The sequence below is a fragment of the Centroberyx affinis genome, unplaced genomic scaffold (genome assembly GCF_046629955.1).
Source record: "Centroberyx affinis isolate AG114_WGS23_722 - 3 ecotype Tasmania unplaced genomic scaffold, CSIRO-AGI_Caff_v1 ptg005102l_1, whole genome shotgun sequence".
Taxonomy (NCBI): domain Eukaryota; kingdom Metazoa; phylum Chordata; class Actinopteri; order Beryciformes; family Berycidae; genus Centroberyx; species Centroberyx affinis.
This window is the reverse complement of record NW_027282527.1, coordinates 212,465-237,803: the sequence shown is the minus strand read 5'-3', so window position 1 is coordinate 237,803 and position 25,339 is coordinate 212,465. Positions and strand designations below refer to the sequence as shown.

General features: G+C 40.8%; 1 protein-coding gene across 1 annotated transcript; it reads right to left on the bottom strand.

Moving 5' to 3' along the window:
- Positions 1 to 21,166: 21,166 nt before the first annotated feature.
- On the bottom strand, positions 21,167 to 24,565 carry uqcrfs1 (ubiquinol-cytochrome c reductase, Rieske iron-sulfur polypeptide 1). The gene is made up of 2 exons (XM_071546061.1): positions 24,323 to 24,565; positions 21,167 to 22,321 (listed from the first exon to the last, which is right to left on the bottom strand). Exons 1-2 carry the CDS (start codon positions 24,531 to 24,533, stop codon positions 21,711 to 21,713), a joined length of 822 nt encoding a protein of 273 aa, XP_071402162.1. The 5' UTR covers positions 24,534 to 24,565; the 3' UTR covers positions 21,167 to 21,710.
- Between the last annotated feature and the right edge of the window lie 774 nt (positions 24,566 to 25,339).

The following is a 25,339-nucleotide window of genomic DNA, read 5'->3' as shown; positions in this document are numbered from 1 at the left end:
CAATTACTGGATGCCAACACTAGCTATTTTGTATAAATCAAGTGATATGATCTAGAAATATTAACACTGGTTGAGTGCTTTCTTATCTTATATGGAAACATTTTTTCTTTGTTTGTCGAAAAAAAGAAATGGAAACTATCTTGCCTGATTATGTGAAAGGCCAAATGCAGCGATTGACTGTTTGCTATCACAAACAAAAATTCTGCAGCTTGTTTCTGTGGACTCAAATGTGACTTTGCTACAATCTTGTTTGCATTATTCCAATGTTCGAGCAGTTTGATCCTAAAAATAATACCATCCCCAAGATATAGTAATGCAGGTACAGTTGAATTTGGTATGTTTTTAATATTTGCCAGAATGTTACTGTTGCCGAATGCGGTGTGTGTACTAGGCTTACACTTGGGTGTAACACAGATGGAAAGAATGCTGCTTACCTCTCAGCATGTTTTCACACTTTGAGCAATTTGATCAACACATCACCAGGAGTCCATTCATTTCCAATAGAGCTGAGCAGGGAAACTCTGATGTGTGGACAGTCAACAAGCTCATCGACCCAGAAAAGTTGGCCACGACGGTCCGATTTCTGCTCCTCTTTGTTTGCTTATTGATGTGATTTCGTCATGAACAAAAGTTCCACCTGGCAAGTGAAAAATGGATGAGAAGTTATCAAAGCTTCCCAGTTCTCTACAGCTTCTCTTTGAAAAAGTACAGGAATAGACGTCTCAAAACGATGCTTGGAAAATTGATCGTTGGGGTCGATGGGGAGCTCTCAAGTAATGTTTTGTTTATTTTGGATTAGTGTTACCTAATTAGCACTATGTTAATTCATTAAACTGATGTAACGTTGTAAAAGGTAATATCGAAGCAGCGGAATTCATAATTTGCCTGTTCAAAGCTTTGTAGCTGCACACCGCTACATAGATGCAATCAGAGCCTCTTGCACCACCCACAATTGAGCAGAATAGAGCAATCCATCAGCCAGGTTGCTCACAGTGTGAACACAGGGTCACAGTAGTCTACTCGCCAGTCTCCTCTACAACCCAGTCCCTGTCTGCTCTCTGGATTACACCTCAGTCTTGCATCCCATCCTCGTCGCCGTTACCGTTGTCGTAAAAAAACACTTTCATAAAGAAGTGGCACGACCGGAGCCTCTGAGTTCAAGTGCTAAAAGCCAGGTGTTTCATAAAAGAAAAGCACACACAGTCTCTCCTCTCTCACTACTGACCCCCACCCCCACCCCCCACCCCCCCTCCATCCCTCCACACACACACACACACACACATACACACTTGCCCCCCATTTCACCAAGTTCATATTTGTGAAAAACAGTTACCAGAGTTGTTTCTCATAGTTGCTGTATGTCTGGGTTGCATCCTCCTTTCACATCTTCTTCTCAGAGTCTGTGGTTTGTTAGAATGGAAGCGATGCACATGTCAAACATAGTGGAGACAAACTTACTACAGTAAGTTTGAGAGTTCAGACTGGACAAAGGTCATACAAGGTACAGATGTAGTTCTAACTCTCCTTGAACTTATTTAAAAGTCTCTATCACCACACTGTTGCCATATGTTTAAGCGGTAGAAGTTTTTCATATTTTCAGTTTTATATTTGATCCTGATGCTGTCAAAGTTACAAAGCAGGGCTTCTGTCATTCTGAATTGTGTAGGTAGGTTGTTAGATGACAGGTGTCAAGACTAATCTTTGCTAGTGCTTCATACCAGCTTCTGGCAAATCTAATTTAAGCACTTTGTATTGTAATGCTCCACCTAGGTCTGACTGGATGTTATCAAATGACCTGTCACTTTCAGAGATGGACTGGGATGAGGGGAAATGAAATATAGCTCTCTTTGTTTGCAGCTAAAGTAGATTGGGAAACTTGTTTTTGTCATGTTGTACACTTGGAGGAAGAATGTCTACAGGATTATAATAATCAAGTAGTCAGGAATTTCCCAAAAATTCACATTAGTGAAAATGAGTGAGTGAGAGAGAGTGAGAGAGGGAGACAATGAGCAAATGAGCAAACAAGCAGAGTCATTAGAAAAGGAAAGGCTGCAGATCAACCATTACATTACTTAAACATCATCATCTTATAATGCATCCAGCTCTGAAAGTGAAATGAAAAGGAGTGTTAAGCTTGGTACCCCCATACTATATAGTTTTGCTAATACGTATTTCCATACCAAGCATGCTTGGAGTGGTTTAGTTGAACTTGTGTATTTAAGTTTGTTTGGGCAGGTGAGAACAATACCATTCAAATTAACCGTACTGAGACGATTGAAAATGCAGGTCTCTGCCCTCTTCCAACAGAACTGCAGTGCGGTTTGTTAGCAATGAGAACGTAATCCCAATCAACTACAGGAAACGACTCCAAAACACAAGGGTTTATCAGTAGAAGGAAACAAATGTTGACTTATGATAGCCAGCAGTTCCTCATGCTTGAAAAGCCTAACGTAACAAAATGAACTGAGATCAAACTGAAGTGTGGACTGATGCTCATATTCACCACAGAAAGTGAAGCACTCCAAAGATCGCAGACAAGTCCATCATGCTTAGCTGAAAGTACAGGGACTGGAATTGGATTTGTTTTTACTCCCCTGCCCCCAACTGCCAAAATTTCTACTCTCGCGGGATGACAAAAATGCAACATGGTTAACTTTTCCACTGTGGTTCGGACCACAGAAAAAAGCCGTAGGTGTAATTGCACCCGAAGGACATGACAATAAACACTTGCCTCTATGATTACATTAAAATGAACCCCTAAACCTAGACATGTATAGCGATGAAGTAAACAGCAATGAAGTGGCTCCCCTATGCTTTTATTGCCCTTATGTAATGATATAGCTAATAAATAAACAAACTATAGTGCAGCTGTACCCTTGCTATATTAGAAAAGGGACATTTGGAACAGAGATCCCTCTCTAGCACTAAGCATTTTCTGAACTGTTTTATCAGGGAAGCACAGAGGGTTTACTAATTAAAGTGTCATTTGGATGCTGAGGGTGCTGAAAGTGAGCGGCCTGATATGGCCCTTGACGAATGGCCTGGGGTTGCATTTTGATTACTGTCCTATATGCCTGTTGGACCCTCTTGTCAACTGCTGGAAGAAAATCAAAATGACATTTAATTTGCAGCAACATGACTGATATTTTAATTATCCAAACACATCTGTTAAGGCTCTTGCGTCATCTTAATAGTCCCTTGATGAAACAATAATGTACTTCTGTGAGAGTATTGATTGTTTAGAAGCAAAATCATAGATGGGCATTCTGTCTAGGTTAAAGTCTTCATAAGTACCCTCTTAGGCAAACGTGACATGCATGACAACACCCAGAGAAAAGAAACAAGACAAATGAGGTCTCTCTTGGTTGTGCTTTCCTCTCTGTTTCTATGTATGTATGCATGTGTGTATGTATCTGTCTTTTCGTTATCCCTTCTCATCTGTAGTAAGTGTTATTATTATTACTGGGCTTCGGACAGTAAGTCCTAATAATATTATGCAGTAATATCTATGTTGTAATATCATGTTCTGTGCTCACTGTCAGGTTAATTCATGTCCTCATGTCACTTGGTTCTCTTGTAAGGCCACAAGGTGCATGGTACAGCCAAAGTGACAAAATGTACAACTCTGTACCTTGTTTTCTGTCAGTGTACCCTGTGTACCCATGTATGTCTCTTTAGCATTTCATGCTAATTGCAAGCGTTCTTTTAATAAACAAATTGAGGAGGCACTTTTATGTGCTTCTGTGCATAAACAGTGACCCTTCAAACGATTTATGAATGAGCTGAGCGGTATTTGAATTTGAGCGGCTTTAAAGGATCTACTCAACTTGCTGCATAATCCCTGAATTGAAAGTTCAACCAACAACAGTCCCCTGTGCCCAGTGCAATCAATAGACTACACAGAAGTGTTGTCTTTCCCTCTGAAGAAGCAAGAATAACACTGTTAATGGCTGTTACTTTTGAAAAATGTAAAGACAAATTCCTACTCAGAGAGAACAGAGATCAACAGAATAGATGCCCATGAGGACAAATTTACATTTAGATGTAAACATTAACACTACCAAGCCCCAAAGCATCCATTCACACCATGTTATCCATAGGATGTTTACAAATATATTATTTTCCAAATAATAAATCAACAACTCCATGTGGTGAAAGAAAAAAAAACATTTTATGTTGCATCTGGTCCTCATCTAGCCAAATTAATTGTCCTCCTTGCTGTATTCCATCAACATGACTGGGGGAAAAATGAACCTACTGTAACTACAATATAATAACCTTCAAAAGGCTTAAATCATTGATCAAAATATTTTGGTAAAGTGATGACTCGGGAATGTGGGATTTGGATTTAGTAAAGACCCTTCATTTGTCATCCAGAAATTGTGTCAGTGTTTAATGATCATCAAGGAAACATGCATAATTAAAAGAGCATGTTTGCACCCTGAATGCTTTAGGCAGTGTAGAAATGGGCCATGGAGAAAAGTAGTAAGTTCGTTTATTTACCAATTAAATCTGTGTAGCCAAAGTAATAGGGAGCAGGGGACCCAAGGAGGAATGCAACAGGCTGCCCCCTATGGAGAGAAGACAGCTACAGTATCTGCCTGCTAATGTCAATATTTACACCATTTTTTAAATTAGTCATAGTCTTAGTATTTTTAACCAAATCATAACAGGGAAATGTAGACTGTTGCTTCTAACCCTGAAAGGGTAGCATTTATTCAGCACCGGTGGTGCATATTTTCTGTTGCTTTTGTTGGTTCCAAATAAAATATGCATGGGTGATATCCAGAAAGCTCCTCTCCAGTGTCATTCCTACCTTGAAACCTAGGACACATGGATGGACACAATGCAGGGATGATAGAAACTCCGCTGGGCCCAGTCCTGCATCACCTTGCCGGCCTGCAGCAGAGTCAGTTCGGTATGTAGCAGCAACACCATCAGAAACTGCATTAAAAAAACAGGGTTCTCCTGAGGAGTCTGCTGCCACCTTCCGCTGCCTTGTCCTCAGATGATAGAATTCTGCCCCCAATATAATCACATATCAGTGGAAGCCTTCCTCAAGGTCTTCAGGGATCGTATGGGCAGCCAGAGGGGGAATACCACCATGTGAAAAATGGATGCCTGCCCTTCCTTCTCCTCAACAGTTCCTCAACGCAGGCAAGCGGGGCTGCAGCCGGCTTTCTACACCAGCAAGGACATTGTTGAGCAGGTGGTACTCGAGCGGTTCACCATCAACCTCCCGTAAATGATGGCTGACCGGGTCTAGTGCCACCAACCCTGTAGCCATGATCCTGATAGAGAACCATCTCTCCCTGCAACTGGCAATGGGAGGACGCAGATTGGAGTGTTAGTTCAACAAACATTTCTCGGAGGTGGAGCTGCGGAGGCAGAAATAAGCTCATTGGTTGAGTTAAACCTCAATGGCCAAAGAACCACCAGAGAACCTCCAGAGCTCCAGATCTGCTGGGAGGACACCCAGAGCCCCAGGAGAGGACAGCTCAGCGCCCCATACTAGATTCCCACTGGCGGAAACTACCTCGTCTTGTCTCTTCTGTTCCTGCTCCTCCCATTCCCACACCTGGCCATACACTCTCTCTCTCTCTCTCTCTCTCAATCCTCACAGTTTCCTGTATCGTCTCCCTCCACTGGTCCAGACCTGCAGGCTTCTCCCAATACTGGCATGTATACAAGAGGGTACACACCAGGCTCTGATGGATTCAGGATGCACGGTGCGGCAAATGCTCGCTGTAACCAAACCATTGAATAATAATTGAATTTAATTGAATGATAATTGAAAAAAGATGCAGGTGCGGTTCCTGTGGTTCTCATTTCACCAAGTTAAGGTTGATGGTCAGTTGTCAGCTGTCATGAGTACAGGTTTCAGTCAAATGGAGGTTTTTTATGATAATAAGCCAACTGGAAATGAAGCACATATCCTTCAGTGCATGTGCAACTAAAAGGTGTGTGAGTGCAACTAAAAGGTGTGTGAGTGTGTTTGTTTTATTGGAGAGGTGCAGCCTGTTTTGCACCATCTGGAGTTTAAGATCCCATAATGAATACCAGCTTTCTTTTCACCGCCCGTCAAATTATGGATGATTTGAAATGCATGGTGTCAAACTATGGCAACCATCAGTACAACACTGAACACAGAGCATTGCTTTCTGAAATGACCTTGAGAGCAAGTGAGGAGGATGGATACATTTCACATCATGGGACATGGTACAGTTTTCTTTGGACTTAAACTAAGCAAATTAGTGATAATTATAATGTTGATTGTAATGTTTTGGTGATAAGTAAAAAATAAATAACACAACAATAAAGCAATAAACGGTTTATATAAACATACACTGCTGACAGATTCAACATGTAGACTGTATGGGTGAGGATAAATTACAAATATTGAAAGAGAGGGACAAATGTCAAAAACATCCGCTCAAACCAAAGGTTAAATCAATTCAGATTATTTTTCCTACTGGTTATCAAGCAGCTGCAAGGAATGTGCAACAGGTTTGTGTGTGTGTGTGTATGTGTGTGTGTGTGTGTGTGTGTGTGTGTGTGTGTGTGCGTGCGTGCCTGTGCTGGCTATGATGAATCAAGATAACATGGCTGTGAATCATAGGAAGCAGATTGCCTCTGCCAGCCTCCATTCACAGAGAGATATTTTAGCACTCCACCACAACTGGAACAGATGTGCTAACCCTGCTCGCATGGGCATCTGGCTGCCTCCTTACACACACACACACACACACACACACACACACACACACACACACACACACACACACACACACACACACACACACACACACACACACACACACACACACACACACACACACACACACATGTATCCATAGCCAGCGAGCAGCAAGCAGAGATACATGTACATCTCTTCTCCTTACCTGACACCTCTCTGTAATGATTGATCACCTCTATTATCTGTGTGTGTGTGTGTGTGTGTGTGTTCACCCACCTGTGTGAAGTGTCTGTGCATGAGCGTGTCTTCAGGTTGTGACCAGATATAGCTGATTACTGCAATACAGTAGTATGACTACAGCAGAAGCTGGTAGAGGCGTTTCTCCTCTCACACTAATGCATCTTTCACTATCATCCCAACCCTGCAGCATCCACTCTGCTTAAAGAGGTACACCACTCATTTAGATTTTTTTTCTATTTATATATGATCACATAGGATCAAAAATGTTTAATGTAGCTTAGTATATAGCTTAGTGTATTAACATTTGATTTTGATAAAATCAAAAAAAAACATTATTTTTTACACAAAGTCTGTCAGTGCATCACAACTGGACTTGGTCTTGATTGGCTCAACTCACCAAAGTATTGCTAAAATCAGGGCAAGTTTGCAGCATTTGAACTGGAAAGCCTCCACTCAGCAGGTTTAGCATTTGAATTAGAGGGGCTGGTGTTGTGGGCCAATCAGGGTGCAGTATTGTGACTGTTGCTGAGGACTTCAGATATATTCATTAAATACTCTTTTAACTAAACATCAAGAAGACTTCTTATTCTTAACTCAAGCTATAGAAACAAAATGGTGAAAACAAAATAGTTTTCATCATTAGAAAGACTCCCGATTAGCCTTTAAACCATATGGGCGAAGTTTGTGCTAGTTTTACAGTGGTCCTAGTGGCAAGATGAGGACCTGCCTGCTCTGAGTCAGCGGTGAAAAACAACCAACAACCAAAACAGAAACCCATAATGAAAAATATAATGGTTAATATTTATATAAATAGTACAATTTTCCCTCCATTTTTAACTGTGGTGTTAGGAAGCGCAAACATCTATAAGTGGGTTTGTTGCATCCTTTCCAAGGAAGGAAATTATGTGCAAAAAAAAAAAGGAGAGAGATTTCACCTCAAAACCAGTGTTATTAACTCTGCTAGGAAATATGACTCGAACTCAGAATACATTTAACAAGTTGACTTTACTGCTATGTGAATAATAAATATAACCAAAACTCAGAAAGCTAAAGTTACATTAGATTTGTTGCTGGGAGAAACATTTCTTTTTAATTGGTAATACATATCTGTTTCCCTTCTTACACTTATTTGTCATCTTGAGTCCAGTTTTAGAGTCTGGTTCTAGATAGCTAACGTCAGCTTTAGTCTTCCTCTGGTGTTGTTGCTTCTCAGATGCTCGGTCTGACTGAAGAGCTGAGGGGAATTTGAGGAGATGATGAGAAAACACACTGGCTGTGCTGCATGATAGTGGTGGACAAGTGTTTCCCATGCCACAGTTGTATTTTGCCTGCCTCTTTAATTAAAGAGACCATGTAGAATAAAAATAAATTATTTTGCAGATATTTTTAGCATGGCGGGAAACGATCTTTCTGTGGAGGGCCACCATAGTAGAATACATATAAAGAAAACACTGATTCAGTACATCTTTAGACAAGCTACTCCGCTACATTGCCACAACATGCAGATAACCAACTGACAATGTTACATCATAGTACTTTAAGCTGCTGTTAAGTTGATTTTAAGATATCTTGTTACATTGTCATAATGTTGTGGAGACATAAGGTTAGTAGGAACTGAATTGGTAACTTTTAGTAATAGCTACATTTCTATATGTATAAAAGAAAATAGGTACCCAAAATTGAAATTACCAAATCAGGCCCATGTGGCTTGACTTTTGCACATTGATTGAAATAAATCCAGCAAATATCAAGATCAGTCACGACTTATGCCTATTATATTACATTACATATTCCCCTTTGCTGCATTCTATTATGTTGACAAGATTGTAAAAGGGCATTAGCCTGGACTGAGCCACCGGAGTGTCTGCCTTCAACTGGGAGTCTTGGTTTCAAGGTCTCTCCCATAAAAATGTGGAGGTGTTCCTCAAAGGCACCCTGAGGAAAGACAATAGCCCTTCTCTACTGTGACCCAAAAGCAAAATTATAGTGTGGAGGTCCCTTCAGAATGATCCCTGCGCCCCTCTTGGCTTTCACATCAGATGATTAAACGCCCCTTTGGCAATATTTTCTCAATCTGAGTGGGCACTTGGGCACAATGAGCAAAAGGTGCAGAGACAATTGCACCAAATCCCCTGCTTCTACTGGCTGCAGCCTCAGACAGCCCAATCAGCGTTTGTGTCGGTTTGAACTGCCACCCAAAGCCAGAAACAAGTCACTAATACTCACTAACTACACTAAAAGACAGCACCTACATTTGTGATATTAAACAGATATATACACTGTTCATACAGTGTCTGTCTGAAGATCCAAATGAGTTTTGCATTACAGTGGCACTATCAGTCCTATACCAGAAAATGCAGCATGATTCCCAGGAGATCAATCTGGATACACTCCCTATCTCTTGTTCTATCTTTTACAATTGATTCTCTATGGAACACCACATTGGTGTAACATCACAGCTTAGGAAATGGGATGAACTCTTCACTCTTTTCTTTAGGAGACAGAGCTGAATAATATATATGGAGCTATCCTAGAGTGTAAGAATAACATATAAAAGATCATTTTAGTGGTGTTGCCCTTTTAAGTACTGTAACTACTGCGATGGCACTCCTACTCCTTCCTTTAAAATCACACTTTCCTTCAGATCCACAAGAAGAGAGTTTAAGAGGAAAATAGCTATAATATACATCCCTTGAAGATATACTTGTGCAGTAAGACCTTCAGAAAGAAGGTCTACAGGAGGCTGTCAATTGCACATCAGGTGATTTCACAAGGCAAACAGTTCACCTCCATTCATTGTCAATGAGAAGCGAGTAGCCACGTTCGTACAGCATGGTGGTGAGGCGAACCGGCCTGAAATGTGACGAGCAAAGTTGAAAAAGTTTAATGTCATGAGCACGATTGTCACAACGCAAGAGCCAATCGCATTTGGCCAAAACTGCAGTTCTCAAATTCAAGTCATTACATTTTTGTTCCTAGTTCCACTTCTTCATCTTTGAACGGAAGATGGAAGAGAGAATTATTTCCCAAACTAGCCTACATGTCTCACCCCTGTCAGATCATGACAAACAAAATATGGATGGAGGAAAGCGGCAGAGATTGTTGGTCCCCTTGGTGTGTGATGTTTCCTGAAGTAGCCTAAAATATTTTAGCTGCTAGCTTTAGCGCTGGTAAGCTAAACACTCATGTTAGCTTGCTAGCCTAACTATCTCCTCGCATCCAAATACCTGTAACTACTTAGCTAGCTAGCTGGCTAGAGTAAAGCACAATTTAGATATTACGTTTTCCAGACGATTGTGTCTTATATTTGAGCAAAATGAAATTAAGAAGGGTCTACATGAACAAATAATGTTAAATTTGCTCCAATGCTTGACCCAGAACACACCCAGTGAAACACCCACAAGTATAGTGACTTTTGATAGAGCAAAGTGAGTGCTCGTGCTTTGTCTGCGTTTACGGTTGTGCGATTAACCTTTTCAAGAATAATCAAACACAATTTATCAAACAAGACAAAATTTCCAATTAAACTTCGATAGAACTGAGCATTTACAAGCCTCTCCTGCATGTTCCTTATGAATAAATCTCAGGCAAGTATTTCAGCGTTGCAGCATTCTGAACATGCAGATGCCGTGATGGAGTCGCTCCATCTGTCTGCGTGTGAACTTGGTTTGTTGTTTGTGTTGTTTGTGTGCTTCAGTGTGTATTCCTGTCTATATGTGCGCATGGAGGTTTGTTTGCAGGCCTGCGTTAACAACGTGCGACTGTCCGAGAGCTTATTTCTCTGCAGGAGCTCATTTAGCCCCAGCCTTGTTGGTTTTGGGCCAATTTTCCGCATATAATGAGTTGCTCCAGTTCGGGATGTTTTGTAGAGGAGGAGCAGCATTTCAGCAACAAGGGTGTAACGCGAGACTTCATTAGAGACATTAGCTGTGTGTGCTGAGGAGGAATACCCACCTCCCAGAAACATGGACATTCATTCTGGGACACTGTGGTGTTCCAGTGTTCATTAATTCATGTGTTTTAATCCACTTTGGTCTATCACGCAAATGATATGCTGTTAAAGTTACAGTAAGTGAGATTTTTACTGCCCCATAGCACAAAATGACCATCATATACTATATGTGGGGGGTTGATAGAGTTCAATCAATATCAATGACTCAAGATTACTTGACCAGCTGCTGTTTTGGAACAAAACTCCCCACCCATTGGACTTTCTAGACACTCACTTTGACTTTATTATTTATATCAAATTATGCCAGAAACTCGTCTGTGTTGCTATGTTGGTCACTAATATAGGTTGATAAAAGTCATACATTACTTAATGCCCCTTTCAAATCTATTTCCCCCCTATTTTTTCTATCCCCTTTAACTGAGTAAACATATTAAAGTCTAGTTGACGCATCTGAATAATCTCATCATGTATTTTACCTTAGAGTCTGAAAACTGTAACATAGGCTACCTGCTGATCAGTAGGCTGTTTGAATTGAATTTGAAAATGGCTTATTTGAAGTTTTTCCAACTTCAGTGCACAGAAAGTGGCAGGATGTTGTTGATGACACTGAACAATACTAACAGAGACAAGTAAAACTACCCGTCATGCTGCGGTATGAGTGATGATAAAATGAATCCATAATGGAAAACAACAATAACACTACAAACTATGTGTGAGACTGTTTGGACTATTACTGTTGTTAATGTTATTTCTTAGTGTTGTCGTGGTTATTAGATGTCACCCGCTTTGAATTGTTTTTCTGATTTGTCGTTATATAATAGGACTCAACTTTGATGAATGAATATTATTATTATTACAGTTTGTATAGTTAGTAGCTGCTGTTACGGCTGTTTGTGTGCAGAAAAGAGTTTGGACACAGCTATTGTTTTGTTGTGAGAGCTGACAATGGACACATGCTACAAATTTACAGATTTAAATGTAATTAAAGCCATCCTGCACATGCTTAGAATAGTGAAGACAAAATCCCTTGTAATGAGTTGTCTTTCTTAGAGCAACACAATCATAAAAATTTGGCACTACATTTTTGAGCAAAAGCATTAATATCTCATAGCATGTCTAAAGCCTTCAAAAGATCAAACATTTTCCCCCTTAACAATACCTACTTCTCTTTCTCTCTTGTGTGCGTGCAAGCGCACACACACACACATACACACACAAACATACACTTTTTTTCAAAGGTCTCCATGAACCTTTGATACCCTGTGATTGAGTCTCTGTTGCCATGAATAATCCAGTTAACAGATTATTCCTCCTCCCTCTTTGACTGAGCAATACTAGCAGGGGAAACAAATGAGGCTCCCAACAGCAGTAGTGACAGTGCTGCTCACCGCCATTTGTGTTGTACCCATGATGCTGTGTGAGTCTGAGTTTGACAGATGGTGAAAACTAAAAATAAGTAAGAAGTAAGTGAGTAAGATGTTTCCAAAGTAACCAGTTTAATATGGGAGTAAGCCAGGCATCTTCACCTGGTTTCTCATAATCACAGTATGAGTTGACCCAGCTTATTTTAACCCAGTTATGAAGTTTACATACCAAAACCGGGTTAAGAAGGGAATTCTCCCTTCACACAATACTCCTTAAAAAGTAATGTGTGCCTTAAGTTTAAGGCAATATTTCGTTTAAAATGTTTACACGGTTTTGAAGTAACGTGATTGCTCTAGTAACCCGGTGTATATGGATTCATTTACCAACTGGTCTGAAGATCTAAAGGAACCGACATAAAAGCCAGCTTTCCCAGCACTACCTCTCCTTTCTCGTCTCTGTCTGGTGATCTTGATGACATGCACAGTGTTAAGAAACCAAAAGGAATCTAAGGTGTTTACATGCTCCAATAAATTGAAAGAATGAGGAGAGATCTAGGTGTGTTAATCTCGTTATGCTTACTCTGATTATGACCTCACTCTGATTAAGATATTGCCTTAATGGGGTTAAAGTGGAATAATTAGTGTGCATGTAAACATACTCAATAAGCCATCCTTTATTTCCTGAATTTACAATCTCAAGCCAGCATGACGGCTGTGTGGAAACATTCCCAAACTTCCGGACGGACATCACAGCCTGTTAATGGGATGTGTCAGCAGTAATGGCTTCAAAGCTTTATTAATTACAGTGATGGCAGCCAGATACAGAGCCCCGCTGGGAGTCGTGTCCTCCTCACCACTGACACACCCAGCCTCCATACATACAAATACACACAAACAAACACACACACACACACACACACAAGCATGTGAGCATACACACATTTGCGCATATGGTGCTGCAAGAGTATCTTTAATCTTCATTATTTTCCTTTATTGAATTTTTATCTGTATCCTATTCTTTGCTGCTGCGATGACACAATTTCCCATTGGGAATAAATAAAGTTAATCATAAGTGCATGTACACACGCACACACACACACACACACACACACACACACACACACACACATACAGATGGAAAGTAAAGGAGAAAGGTTTGCGGAAGGTATGAGGACTTAGATGTAGCCATAGATGACAACTGACAGGAACTGTTAGTTGTGTGTGTATGTGTGTGTGTGTGTATGTGTGTGTGTGTGCATGTGGGTGATAAATAGATGAAATGCAGATAGATATGATGAATAGGATGAGTGGAGTAGAAAGAGAAACACAAAAAGAGAGAGATCCTGTGATGCAGCTATGTGTGTGTGTGTGTGTGTGTGTGATATGTGCACTGAGCTAGGAAGTCAACCTTTAGATATGAAGGAATTGGGTGTGAAAGAAAATGATTAAGGACAGTGATTGCTTATTCAGAGCCACTGTGCCCCCTCCATGTGTGTTCCGGGACTCATTTTCAGCCCTCGCTCCGAGAGGGGGAGGATCCTTGCATTGTTGTGATCCATGACTGGCAGCATTAATAAGACTACTTATGCTTCACACATCAGCAACTGCTTGTGCGAAGCATAAAAAGGGGTCCTAATGCAAAGAGGCAGAAGAGGGGGGGAGAGAGAGAGAAAAGGGAAAGTTCTATTAGGCTTTATTGTGCCGTCATGAAATATCTGTTCCCACCTCAAAGCCATCCAGGCTCCTCTTACCGAGCGCTCATTTTCATCTCAATTTGCAGCGCTGTGTGCCACTGTGCATGGTGGGAAGCAAGAGGAGTCGCTCTATCAAAACTCCAGCTGTAGACCGACACGCCGCGGTCGCCTTGAAAAGGAGGGGTTCAATTTTCTATTTCGATTTGATGTTTTAATCTGAGCTCATTCACAGGGATTTGCAGCTCAACTGTTGAAGTGTCGTCTTTAAAAAGAGGGAAGAGACGATTGTGTTCACGAAGACACGCGTGCACGTACACACGCATAAACACAGATGTGCACGTGTGCATCCAGTGAACTCACATGCATCAGGAGCGAGACCGGAGAGGATACACTGAGGAGGTGTGGTGGTCAGGAAACCTCTCCCAGCTTTTCTGCTTGGCCTCTCTGGAATAAAGTTTCATAAATGTTTAAAACTACACTACAGGTGACTTCACATGTTGGCAGCTCCAAGTAGCAGCGTGAGGTAACTGTTTAAACATGAATGCCCAGAAATCCTGTAAGAAGACATCAACAAAGTGCACAGTCATGTCTACCAGCAAGGCTGGTCTGTGATCGCTTTATACCAAAGGATACCAAGGAAGTAAACTAGAGGTAATAAAATAAGGCAAAAGTACAAGGCAGAAAAACAAAAATTAAAGTCAAAAACAGAACAAAGCAGAATAAAAGCAGAGACAAAAAATGACAGAAAAGAAATAAGAGCAACAAAATCCAGAACAGGTGAGTGAAATAAAACAATTATACAAAGGCTTTTCTATAAAAGAAGGTTTTAAGTAGGGTTTCAAAAAAAAGCACAGGCTCCGGCACAGGCTGCGAAAGCCTGGTCACCTTTAGTTTTAAGTCTGGCTCTACAGACAGCTAGAAGGGCGCTGCTCGAGGATCTCAGGCTACGTTCAGGCTCATGGGTCAAAAGGTCCAAGATGTAACCTCTGATTTATTGTCATTCAGTTGGAGGAAGTTATTGGTCATCCAGCAGTTAATATCTGACATGCAATCCTTAAGGCCAATCGAGTTACCGCCAGGGTTTATGGGTACATAAAGTTGCGTGTCGCCTGCATTGCGTTATGATGTCACCGAGAGGCAACTTCTAAACAGAGAACTACAAAGGGTAGGGCTGGGCGATAATTCAATATTATAGTTTATCGTCTTTCAGTGGAATCATATCGTGATGATATGAAGATATTTTAATATCGTGACACACATTTCTGCTGTCTGAATTGATGATGACAAGCAAATTTGACTTATTATACTATTATTTGAATATTTCTGTTTTGTTTGACATCACACCTAACATTACCATTCGGTTCAATGAGATGAACATTAATTTGATTATTTAACGTGATTTTGTATACATGAACCATATTGTGATATATTGATATCGAGAAAAATCCTTATGATTATCATGATATTGATTTCAACCATATCGCCCAGCCCTAACAAGGGGCCTAGGATTGACCCTTGGGGAACACCACAATTGAGATGTGCTGGAGTAGAGGAGGCACATCTCAACTGTGAGCTGTTCTATTTGGCCCCCAAAACTCACATCAGCCAGACTTGGTAACTTACCCAACAACCTCAATCTGTAGCCAAGAATTTGGGTGTTTAGATATTTGATTTAGACCTCTGTTTTAATGTTCAGGTTAAGAAGGTTGTTCAGTCTTGCTTCTTTCATTTGAAGAATATTTCCAAGATAAGGTCTTGTTTATCCTCTGCTGACCGTGAAAAGGTTATCCATGCCTTTATCTCTTCATGTTTAGACATGGCAGCTCCTTAAAGAAATAGCTCAGAGCTCCCAATCTTTGGAGCGCCCTGCCAGAGGAGCTCAGGCTAGCCAGATCAGTGGCATCTTTTAAATCACTTCTCAAAGCATACCTGTACAGGAAAGCATTTGATGTTCTTTTATGTCCTGTTTTATCCCTGTTCCAAGCTTGTCTGTCTCCTTTCTAAGTACATTTTATTCTCCTTGTCTTTGTTTCCTTTTATCTACTTTCAATTACATTATTTATCCTGTTTTGCAAAGCACTTTGTAATGGTTGTTTGGAAAAGTGATATATAAATAAAGTTTATTATTATTATTATTGCCAATCACAAGAAGATTTCTATGAGCAAGGTTTGATTTAAACAGATTCAGAGCAGTGTCAGTGAGCCCGACCCAATTTCCTAAGCGATTGAGCAGAATGCTGTGATCAACAGTGTCAAAAGCAGCAGGACCGTCTACCAGAATTAGGACACAGCAGTCACCTCTGTCAGCAGCAATGAGGAGGTCACTAGTCACCCTGACCCTAGAGCAGTCTCCGTACTGTGGAGAGCTCTGAAACCCGATTGAAATTTTTCAGAACTGTTACTGGAATTCATTAAAGACAGTAGCTGTAATGAAATATGTTTCCCAGGACCTTGGGCAAGAAGGGCACCTTGGAGATGGGTCTATAATTATTGAGATCAAGGGGACTGAGATTTGGTTTCTTCAGGAGAGGCTGGACCGTAGAATGTTGAAAGAAGGGAGGAACAGAACCAGTAAGTGAGGTATTTATGAGATGTGTAATGTGTGGGCCGACTATACCGAGGACTTCTTTTTGAAATTTAGTGGGAATAGTGTCCAAAGGACAAGATGAGGATTTCATATGAGTAATGGTATCTGTTACAGTGGCAAGGGAAATAGGCTTAAAGCTGGTGGGTGAGGAAAGCCATAGGCTGGTGAGACTGATAGATCACAGCCAAGGGGAAATCCTGGGTGCCTGATATTCTCTACTCTGTTTAGTGAAATGAATCAAAAATTCTTTGCACCGTTCTGGGGAAGCCACAGTATGTAGCTTGAGGAGGGGTTAAGTGACAGAGTTTATAACATTAAAGAGGATCCTGCAATTGTGGCAGTTTCTGGAGACAATATTGATCCTCGGCTGCTCTCTGACACTCTGATTTAATTTCTTTTAGAATTTCCCAACTGATTTGTAGATTGTTGGCTTTCCATTTCTGTTCGGCTTGTCTGCATTTCCTCTTTAGAAAAATCAAGAGCCATCACCTTTTATGTGAGTGGGCCTGTTACAGATAGCACCAGATTAGAGGATTCAATAAGATTAATGAAACCATGACCAAGATAAAGGCATGGACACCATACATGGATATCAAAATCACCTAAATGAGAATTCTATCATAAATGGGCATGATAATAGATAGTTCCTGGTGACGCATTTGATGCAGTAGCTCACACAGTTCGATTGGTCTCTCTCCACTCAACATCACTGAACTCCTGCAGGACAGCCCGTTCCCACCAATCCTCACTGCATATCTTCATCTAAAAATTCTGGGCTGCAACAGCTACATGTGTCATCTCCTTCTTCCCAACAGGTTTCCCAAAAGTAGCACCTGAAGCATTGAATTTTTTAATTGCAATAGAGATAGGTCTGTGGCTGCGACAAACAACATGATGTGGTAGAGCAGAATTATGGCTGTAATAGTTTTGGTTATATTTAATAGTGACAGGACAGGATCATTTTTTTTTAAAATTTTCCATAATTTCCACAATTCTTTCTGGATACAAAATAAGTACTTCAGTCATGATGTAATTGGGCCACAATAGTGGTGAATCCCAGTGAAGCGTGGGCAAAAGCCGGCCCACAAACTGCCTCCCAAGGCTGGATTTTTATGTAAAAACATTGCATAATGTGGCTTTAAAAAGACAGGAATCTAGCTAAATTGATGATGTAGAAATTGAAAAACTAGCCTATGTGGAAACTGCTCGTCTCTATGTAAACGTATATAAAACAAGTTCAAAGGATTGCTGTGATGCAAACAAATCTTTCATGGCAATTTGATCATCTCATACAAGATTGAAAATCCTGATGATCCTGATCCTGATGTGACCGTGCAGGCCTAAGGAAGATGACTCACCACTGATCACTTCTGATTTTCCTGATTCCTGTTTGACCAACAGGCAGCCAGATTCCTCCTCCTCAGCACTGACTCGGCCTGCTGAGAGCTTTTAACAGTCAAAGTGAAGTGATCGATCCTTTGGAGCAGAGGAGTTCAATATCAAGGGTAAATGGTAAGTTGAAACCTATGGCTATATTAACTGTCTTAGAGTTAGGTGAATTAAGCTAAAAAAAAATAAAAAAAACTCAAAATATGGAGACAGTAAAGTGCTTCAAGTGCATCAAGTAAAATGGCTGCATGCAACTATTAACTTCTTCTGAGAGAATACTGGAAATAGTTTGACACAATTCACAACAATTTGCGCTGTAAATAGTGCTCACTTGGATTGAACATTAATTCATAGAGATGGTCCCACAGCCAACCAAGTTGGCTGTGGGCCTTTGTCAAGTGACACAGATATGCCACAACAGATTTATGACCTTATGTTGCAAGTTTACTTTCTCTCTCCCTCCCTCTCTCTTTGTTTTTTTTCTCAGCTTCTCTGAGCCATCCGCTTCCTTGCAAGTCCATGCATGCACAGCATGAACTGAAGACATATGATGACTAATTCATGGATATCAGTTATAGGGTTTGACCAATATGGTTTTTTGAAGGTCTGTACCAATATTTTTGTACCAAAGCTGTTGATAGCCAATATTTTGTGCCAATATTCACTAGCATTAATTTATTCAGTTTTGATGGCAGTATTCAGTGTTTCCACCCAATTATTCTTGGCAGGGTGGAAAATCCTGAAACAGCATTTAAACCATCATGGGGCAGTAAAACTCTTCATTGAAAACCATACTAATGAAATTATTTTAGGGTTAGCAGCTCCTTAAAGAAATAGCTCACCCAAAAATGAAAATGTCTCTGCTTGCTACTGTAGGTTGAATGTTGGTGCATTCTAGAACAAAGCAATGGCTGAGATGGAACTACAGGGCCTAGCTCGCTGTGTGTTTGGGACCTATCCCAGCATGCATTGGGTGGAGAGCAGAGAGACAACCTGGACAGATCATCAATCCATCACAGGGCCACCACCGATAGATAGATACATACATTCACACCTGCGGGCTATTTAGAGTCTCCAATCCACCTGACTGGCAGGAGGGACCCCAGGAGAACAGCAAACTCCACACAGAAAGGACCAGGAATCAAACCCACAACCTTCTGGCTGTGAGGCCACAGTGCTAAACACTGAGCCACCATGCCAATACCAATATATGGGGTACTCAATTCAGCTTATACAGTATTGACCAACATTATCTTTCCACCTATTGAAAATATCATTCATTGCTTATCACACAATGCAGACTAAGATGAACCACAAATACTTGGAATATAAGATCAGTAAAAAGACAAGTACATAGCTATGAAGTAGGGCACCATTTCCAAACTAAGCCTGCAGTGTCATGAGTGGGATCATTAGGACAGATAAACATGGTTTGTTCTGGTCACACAACTAACCAGTGTTAATTTTGGGCAGGTTGTGGAGCGATTTAGTGAAGGCCAGAGCTGGCAATAGGAAGTGGTAATGGTCTGTTTCTCAATGCAGAAGCTGTTACCATGATGATGTTAAAAGGGCCTATTCTGTCAGTGTCCCCACCCCTATGTGATATATTCAATATATGCATATACTTTTTCAATACCTATATATCTTTTTCGGGGGCTATTGTTGCCGTTTATATTGGATAGTTCAAAATAGAGACAGGAAAGATCGGGGATGACATGTGACAAAGGAACTGAGCCGAACTCAAACCCCGGACGTTGTGTTTACATGATACACAAATAGTTAGAATAGATGATTAAATGCGGAAGCAGTGTGCAGTGTCTCCTTTTTTAATTCATCTGGAGCTGTTCTACTCCAGCACCTGCTAAAAACCATATAGGGATGTGTGTATTCCTCTCCTCTCTTGAGCTTAAAAGGCCAGACATTGTATGAGTTTGTCTAATTTGTGTAGTCCCCACAAAGTCCACAGATGTAAATATTAGCTTTAGTAAGAGACTGTGCAGTAAAACTCACTGATCACTAAGGGTTCATCTGTGCATTTGTATATACAGTGATGTGCACAATTGTTAGTTGTTTTTTTTTATAACTTCAGAAATTGAGTTCATATGCCATCAAAGTGATCCATGCATTCCACACTGTATGTATTCTTGTATTCATGAATTATTACCCTCAAATCCCTATGAGATGCATTACAGGAGCTTGATATCTATCAGTTGTGCTGTGCAGAATTAGTGCAGTTTGTACAGCAAATCACTACATTTCAAAATGCTGAGTATTTTTTTTTTTTCCTCAGAGGCAATTAAGTGCCAGAGAAAGAAGCAGTAGGAAGCGTTTTTGAAATGTAATTATTTAATTTTACATTCAAATGTAACTGTTTTGATAGAATATGCTATTTTCAAACAAAAAACCCCCAATAAATGCATTATGAAATCATTTTGCAGCACAAGATGCGTCTATAGTCAAAGGCAGCAAAAACTAAACCGAACCAACTGTATACTGCGTTGATAAAAGTAAAATATTCCCAATTGTCATTTATCTAGTATTGAGGTACAACAAATTCAAGTACACTCACAGTCCTAATAACTCTACTCATTTAATCATTCAATTTGTTTGTGAAACTTTTATTTGTGCAACGTTAAGCGTACACTTTTACACAGGTCTTTGTCAAAGGACAGCTCAGGAGTAGAAAAAAAAAAAGTACACTCAACTATTTGTGTTTGTTGTGCGAACATCGTGTCTCCAACATTTCCCCATCTGTCAGATCCCACTGCAGCCTCATCGTTCTGAGACAGAAGCCGTTACACCGCAGTGCAGCCATCACCTACGCCTGAATGTATTAATCAAGACATCATGCAACTTCTAGCCTATAGCACTTAAATTCTCTAAGCGGAATACTTTCTATACCCTCACTTTGGCTCTTCCAGCTGATGCAGATCATTTTAAGTGTTACAAACTTCGACACTTTCTAGCCTGCTGCATGGTAACCAGACTCCCAATAAAATAGTTAAGTCATCAATCACAGGAATATTACTTTACAGACTCCCTCATATAGTCCAGCTCTACACATCTGTGGCACTTAAAACCAGTAAAATATTGGTTTTCTCCAGACCTGGATAGCCTCAATACTCCATTAAAGATGGTCGACAGGTAGTCATTGTAGCAACAAACAGTATTTAATTTGGTAGATGAACACACAAACCTATTTTTGAGTGATGAAAGAATAAATAACAGAATCAAGGCTGTCCATCAGATAAAATATACATTTATTACTTACAATTATTTATTGACCAGGCCTGAACACAAGATGTGCATCTACTGATTACATGGACCATAAGTCAATCAGATAATCAGGTATTTGTATGCCGTGTTCACGTCATGTCGGAAGAAGCGGAAGAACAAGATGACGTCTTGTTGCTATGACTTGTTCACGTGTTTTAACTCGTTGGAACATCCACATCCCAAACAATTTGTATTTATGAATTTAAAACCCAAGTGTAAAGAAACTGCAGCAGGTATTGCTTGCTTTTCATGAGTAGAGTAGAGCTGCTAGTTGGCAGCTCGATTTTATTATGATACATCCAATATGACATGAATGCGGCATTAGTCCATCACAACTTTCATAGCCAAAGCATTCCTCAAAAGCATCACCGCACTGAGTACACATTTATAATACAGACATCTGAAAAGCTCAGCACTACCATGCTTCTGAGAAAGTCAAAGCCACTGTTGTAGATGACAGCTCAGTCCGACGGATGTTTTTTTTTTTTTTTTTTTTTTTTTTTTTTATAAATCATCCCACGACCACGGTCTCCTCGTCGGGGAACTCGTAGTAGGGAACCTCCAGGTTGAGGGGGGCGGGGCCCTTCCTGATGCGGCCCGAGGCGTCGTAGTGGGAGCCGTGGCAGGGGCAGTAGTAGCCTCCGAAGTCGCCGGCGTTGGCGATGGGCACGCAACCCAGATGGGTGCACACCCCGAGGACGATGACCCAGCTGGGGTTGAGCACGCGGTCCTTGTCGTGCTGCGGGTCGCGCAGCTCGGCCAGGTTCACGGCGGCCTCGGCGGAGATCTCGTTTTCCGTGCGGTGGCGGACGAACAGCGGCTTGCCTCTCCACTTGAAGGTCACGTTCTTGCCTTCGGGGATGTCGGACAGCTTGATCTCGATCTTGGACAGGGCCAGGACGTCGGCCGAGGCGCTCATGGAGGAGACGAACTGACTGACCACGGTCTTGGCGGCGTAGACGCTCACCACGGTCGTCGCGCCGGTGAACAGGTATGAGAAGGCCCTCCTGGCTTCACTGCTGTCCTGGGAGGTCTTGTTGGGGTCCTGCACCTCAGGGCGCCTGCAGTCAGAGAAGTCCGGCACCTTGATATCTGTGTGGGCAAATCTGACTCCGGCACGGGCTGCAGACAAAAAGGGATTGATCATCAGATACACTACATAAATATACTGCAGTGAAATTTGTCTTGCATCCCGAGCACCTAAACTCCAGCTCTTGAGTGTCTTACAAAGACAACTGTTGCAAAATTTATGTTTGATTCAAACTGTTTATCTACATGGATCAGTCGCACATTTCCCAGAATTCTACTTCCTCATTGATCTAGTCTGTGGCCTCAAGCCTCGACCAAATGCAGTAGAGATAAACATAATATTATTCATTGCAATCAATCCTTACTGTGGAAAGCCTGTAGCCAATCTAAAAGCTAACTTCTTGTTTTATGAATTCATTTGTCAGTCTATTAATCTTCACTTATGAGACCACAGAACACCAATGTGAGATCAAAAGCTGTGATTCTTTATGCAGCACATCAGAGCATCACGTCATTATAGGCAGCAAATAAGGTCAGTTCTTGTGGCTGATCTTGATCTTTGTGCCTGTGAAGGACTGAGAAAATAAACATGCTGCGGTACTTTGCAACAAATATCAGAACTAACTGTACCAAGACAGCACGGCATCCACATACACTCCTTTGCATTTACAGAAAGTGACATGATTGACCTTTTCATTATGGACTGTAACTGGGAGGCTGAGAATGATCTGTATGTTAATGATGAGGGTATTCTGGTCGCACCACTCAATTAGGCTGTCTGCATTATCCAGATGGAGGGTAGGCTGGTGTTTTTTCATCTAACAATCATAACAGTGGAGTGGAGTGGAGTCATCATAGTACATTAGTGGCTATCACCTTGAGGAGCAACCAAACTGGTTATTGAAGAAAAAAAACAAGAAAAAGTGATAAACAAGTAGGAGTTGCCCTGCACCTTTCACTTTGACATTTGGCAAACAATACTATATCAGGCATAGTTGGACTGGGTATGGTAGGGCTGTCACTTTTTATTTTATTTTATTTTTTTTAATTGGAATGCTTGCTTTACTTTTTTATCAGACCACTGCCTCAGATAATTGTACTTCCGTTATCCATCGAGTCGTAGGCTGCATTACAATTTGATGTGGAACCTACTTTATCTGGCAAGAAGGTTGCCAGATAAGCAGTAGCTACACTAAATCAACTCAAGGACACCGCAATAAATGCAAATGGTGTTAATGTTGTTTTTAAGTTGAGGGAATTTGAAATAAATTACAAAAGAATGTCTCCTTTTTGTGGGGGGTAAGTGGGGTGGGGTTATTTTCAGTGGCATACAACTACATAAACACAGCACCAACTTCAGACATAAAATTATACAAATTCATATATTGGGAATGTTTATAAGATGGAATAGACAGAGTTACCAGCTACAAGTATTCAGCTGTCTGATCACAGCTAAATTGGGTATTCAATACAATTGAATTGGGACAATTCACAACTCAATTCAATCTTATTGAAACCAAGTGGACACTTAATATTGAGGTTTAGCACACTTTCAGGATTATAAGAAGCAAGTAAGCTTTTAATTTTACATCAAGCCAACCTGTCTACAAAACAGTGCCAGTTACTCCAACCAAGCTAATGCCGGCTAGGTTAACTGCTAGCTACTCTGGCATTGAGCTTTAGCAGCTGCTAATATGTCTTTGACCCAGCTACTTCATAACGTCAGTGAATGCAAACAATGTGAGCTCAGTAATAAGTTACTGGACTATCACAGATACTGTTAGACACAAACAAACACCAGATACCACCGACTATGCTGACTTATTAGTGCTGACCTTAAATTAAGGCCGCTGTTTAGCCACCTAGCCTTACAGGAAGCTGGCTAAGATCATCCAGCTGCTAACGTTAGCTAACGAAGGAGAACTAGCCAACAAATGAGTCCAGCTGGGTGAAATTTAGCAGAATAATCAAAGGGGTGGGGCGTTACGTTTGTCAACACATTGATGACACATTGTATTTATCGTTCACCTTCCAAAACGAAGGAAAAAACAATAAGAAGTTAGTTAGCTAGCTATCTGTCAATAACTGACTTACCATTGATGCTAACAGTGACGGCGGGCCCTGTCTTTGGGCTTTGACCGCTTAGGGATTCGCGGCACAGGAACGGTTTCTTCGTATCTAACAAGACCTTCTCTCCCTTCACAACAACCCCAGGTATCAGGGCTTTCAGAGGGCCAGCTACTGCAAAGTTAGTAGCCTGCATGTAAGGGGAAAATGCCCCCGATCTAGCGGCAAGGGACATCATGTTTGCGGCTAACTGCTGCTACTGCGACCTTGTGCCTGTACTGAGCAAGCGAGATGACGTTGCTGAGTGCGTAACTACGCCGCGCGTAGCGTTACGTCAAGGCGTACGAGCCATTGGAATGCACTGTGGAGACTGAATAGGAAATATTGTGTTACCAATAAGTATCAAGTATCAATCAACTAGTTATATCCAGTTTGTACTAAACCTTTTGAATGAACCTTGAGCATTTATTTTTTAGATATTCTATTGTAAGGGTTCAATTTGAAAGTAAAGACATTTTTCTTTCACTTGACCAATCTATAGGCTTTTCATTAGGCTATATGAAGGCAAATATGACAAAGATAAATAAAACACATGTTCTCCTCACCAAAAACAAGATTACAGCTAGAAGGAAATTAACTTCATATTGTAAGATCCATTTTTATTATATTAAAAAATATTATTTTTTAAATATGTAAATATTCTGAATCTCAAACAAAATTCGACATCATTTTAATATAAATTAATTACTTGATAAACTCCTTTAGGACAAAGATAACAAAAAATGCACTTCAATTTTATAGAATTTTTTTTTTTATTTTTTTTCATGATTCCTATCTTTTCGCTGTCCTAAATCTATGAAGTTAGATTGTTAGTAGTGTATCTTATTGTCTTGGTCATGTTGGTTCACAGCTACTGTTCTCCATCTGTCTCCTCTCCTCCTCTGGTTCTGGTTCATGTGTCTCATCTGCTGGTCCAGCAGGCTTTCCTCCTCCTCAAGCTATTCCTTTGCCTTGGTCCACATCTCTCCTGAACACTCCTTGGAT

Bases quoted from the DNA above. Each gene is read 5' to 3' on its own strand.
- uqcrfs1 (XM_071546061.1), bottom strand. From the start codon at position 24,533: ATGATGTCCCTTGCCGCTAGATCGGGGGCATTTTCCCCTTACATGCAG. The intron at 22,322-24,322 runs GTAAGTCAGTTA...TTTTGTCTGCAG, and splicing joins CGTCACTGTTAGCATCAATG to CCCGTGCCGGAGTCAGATTT.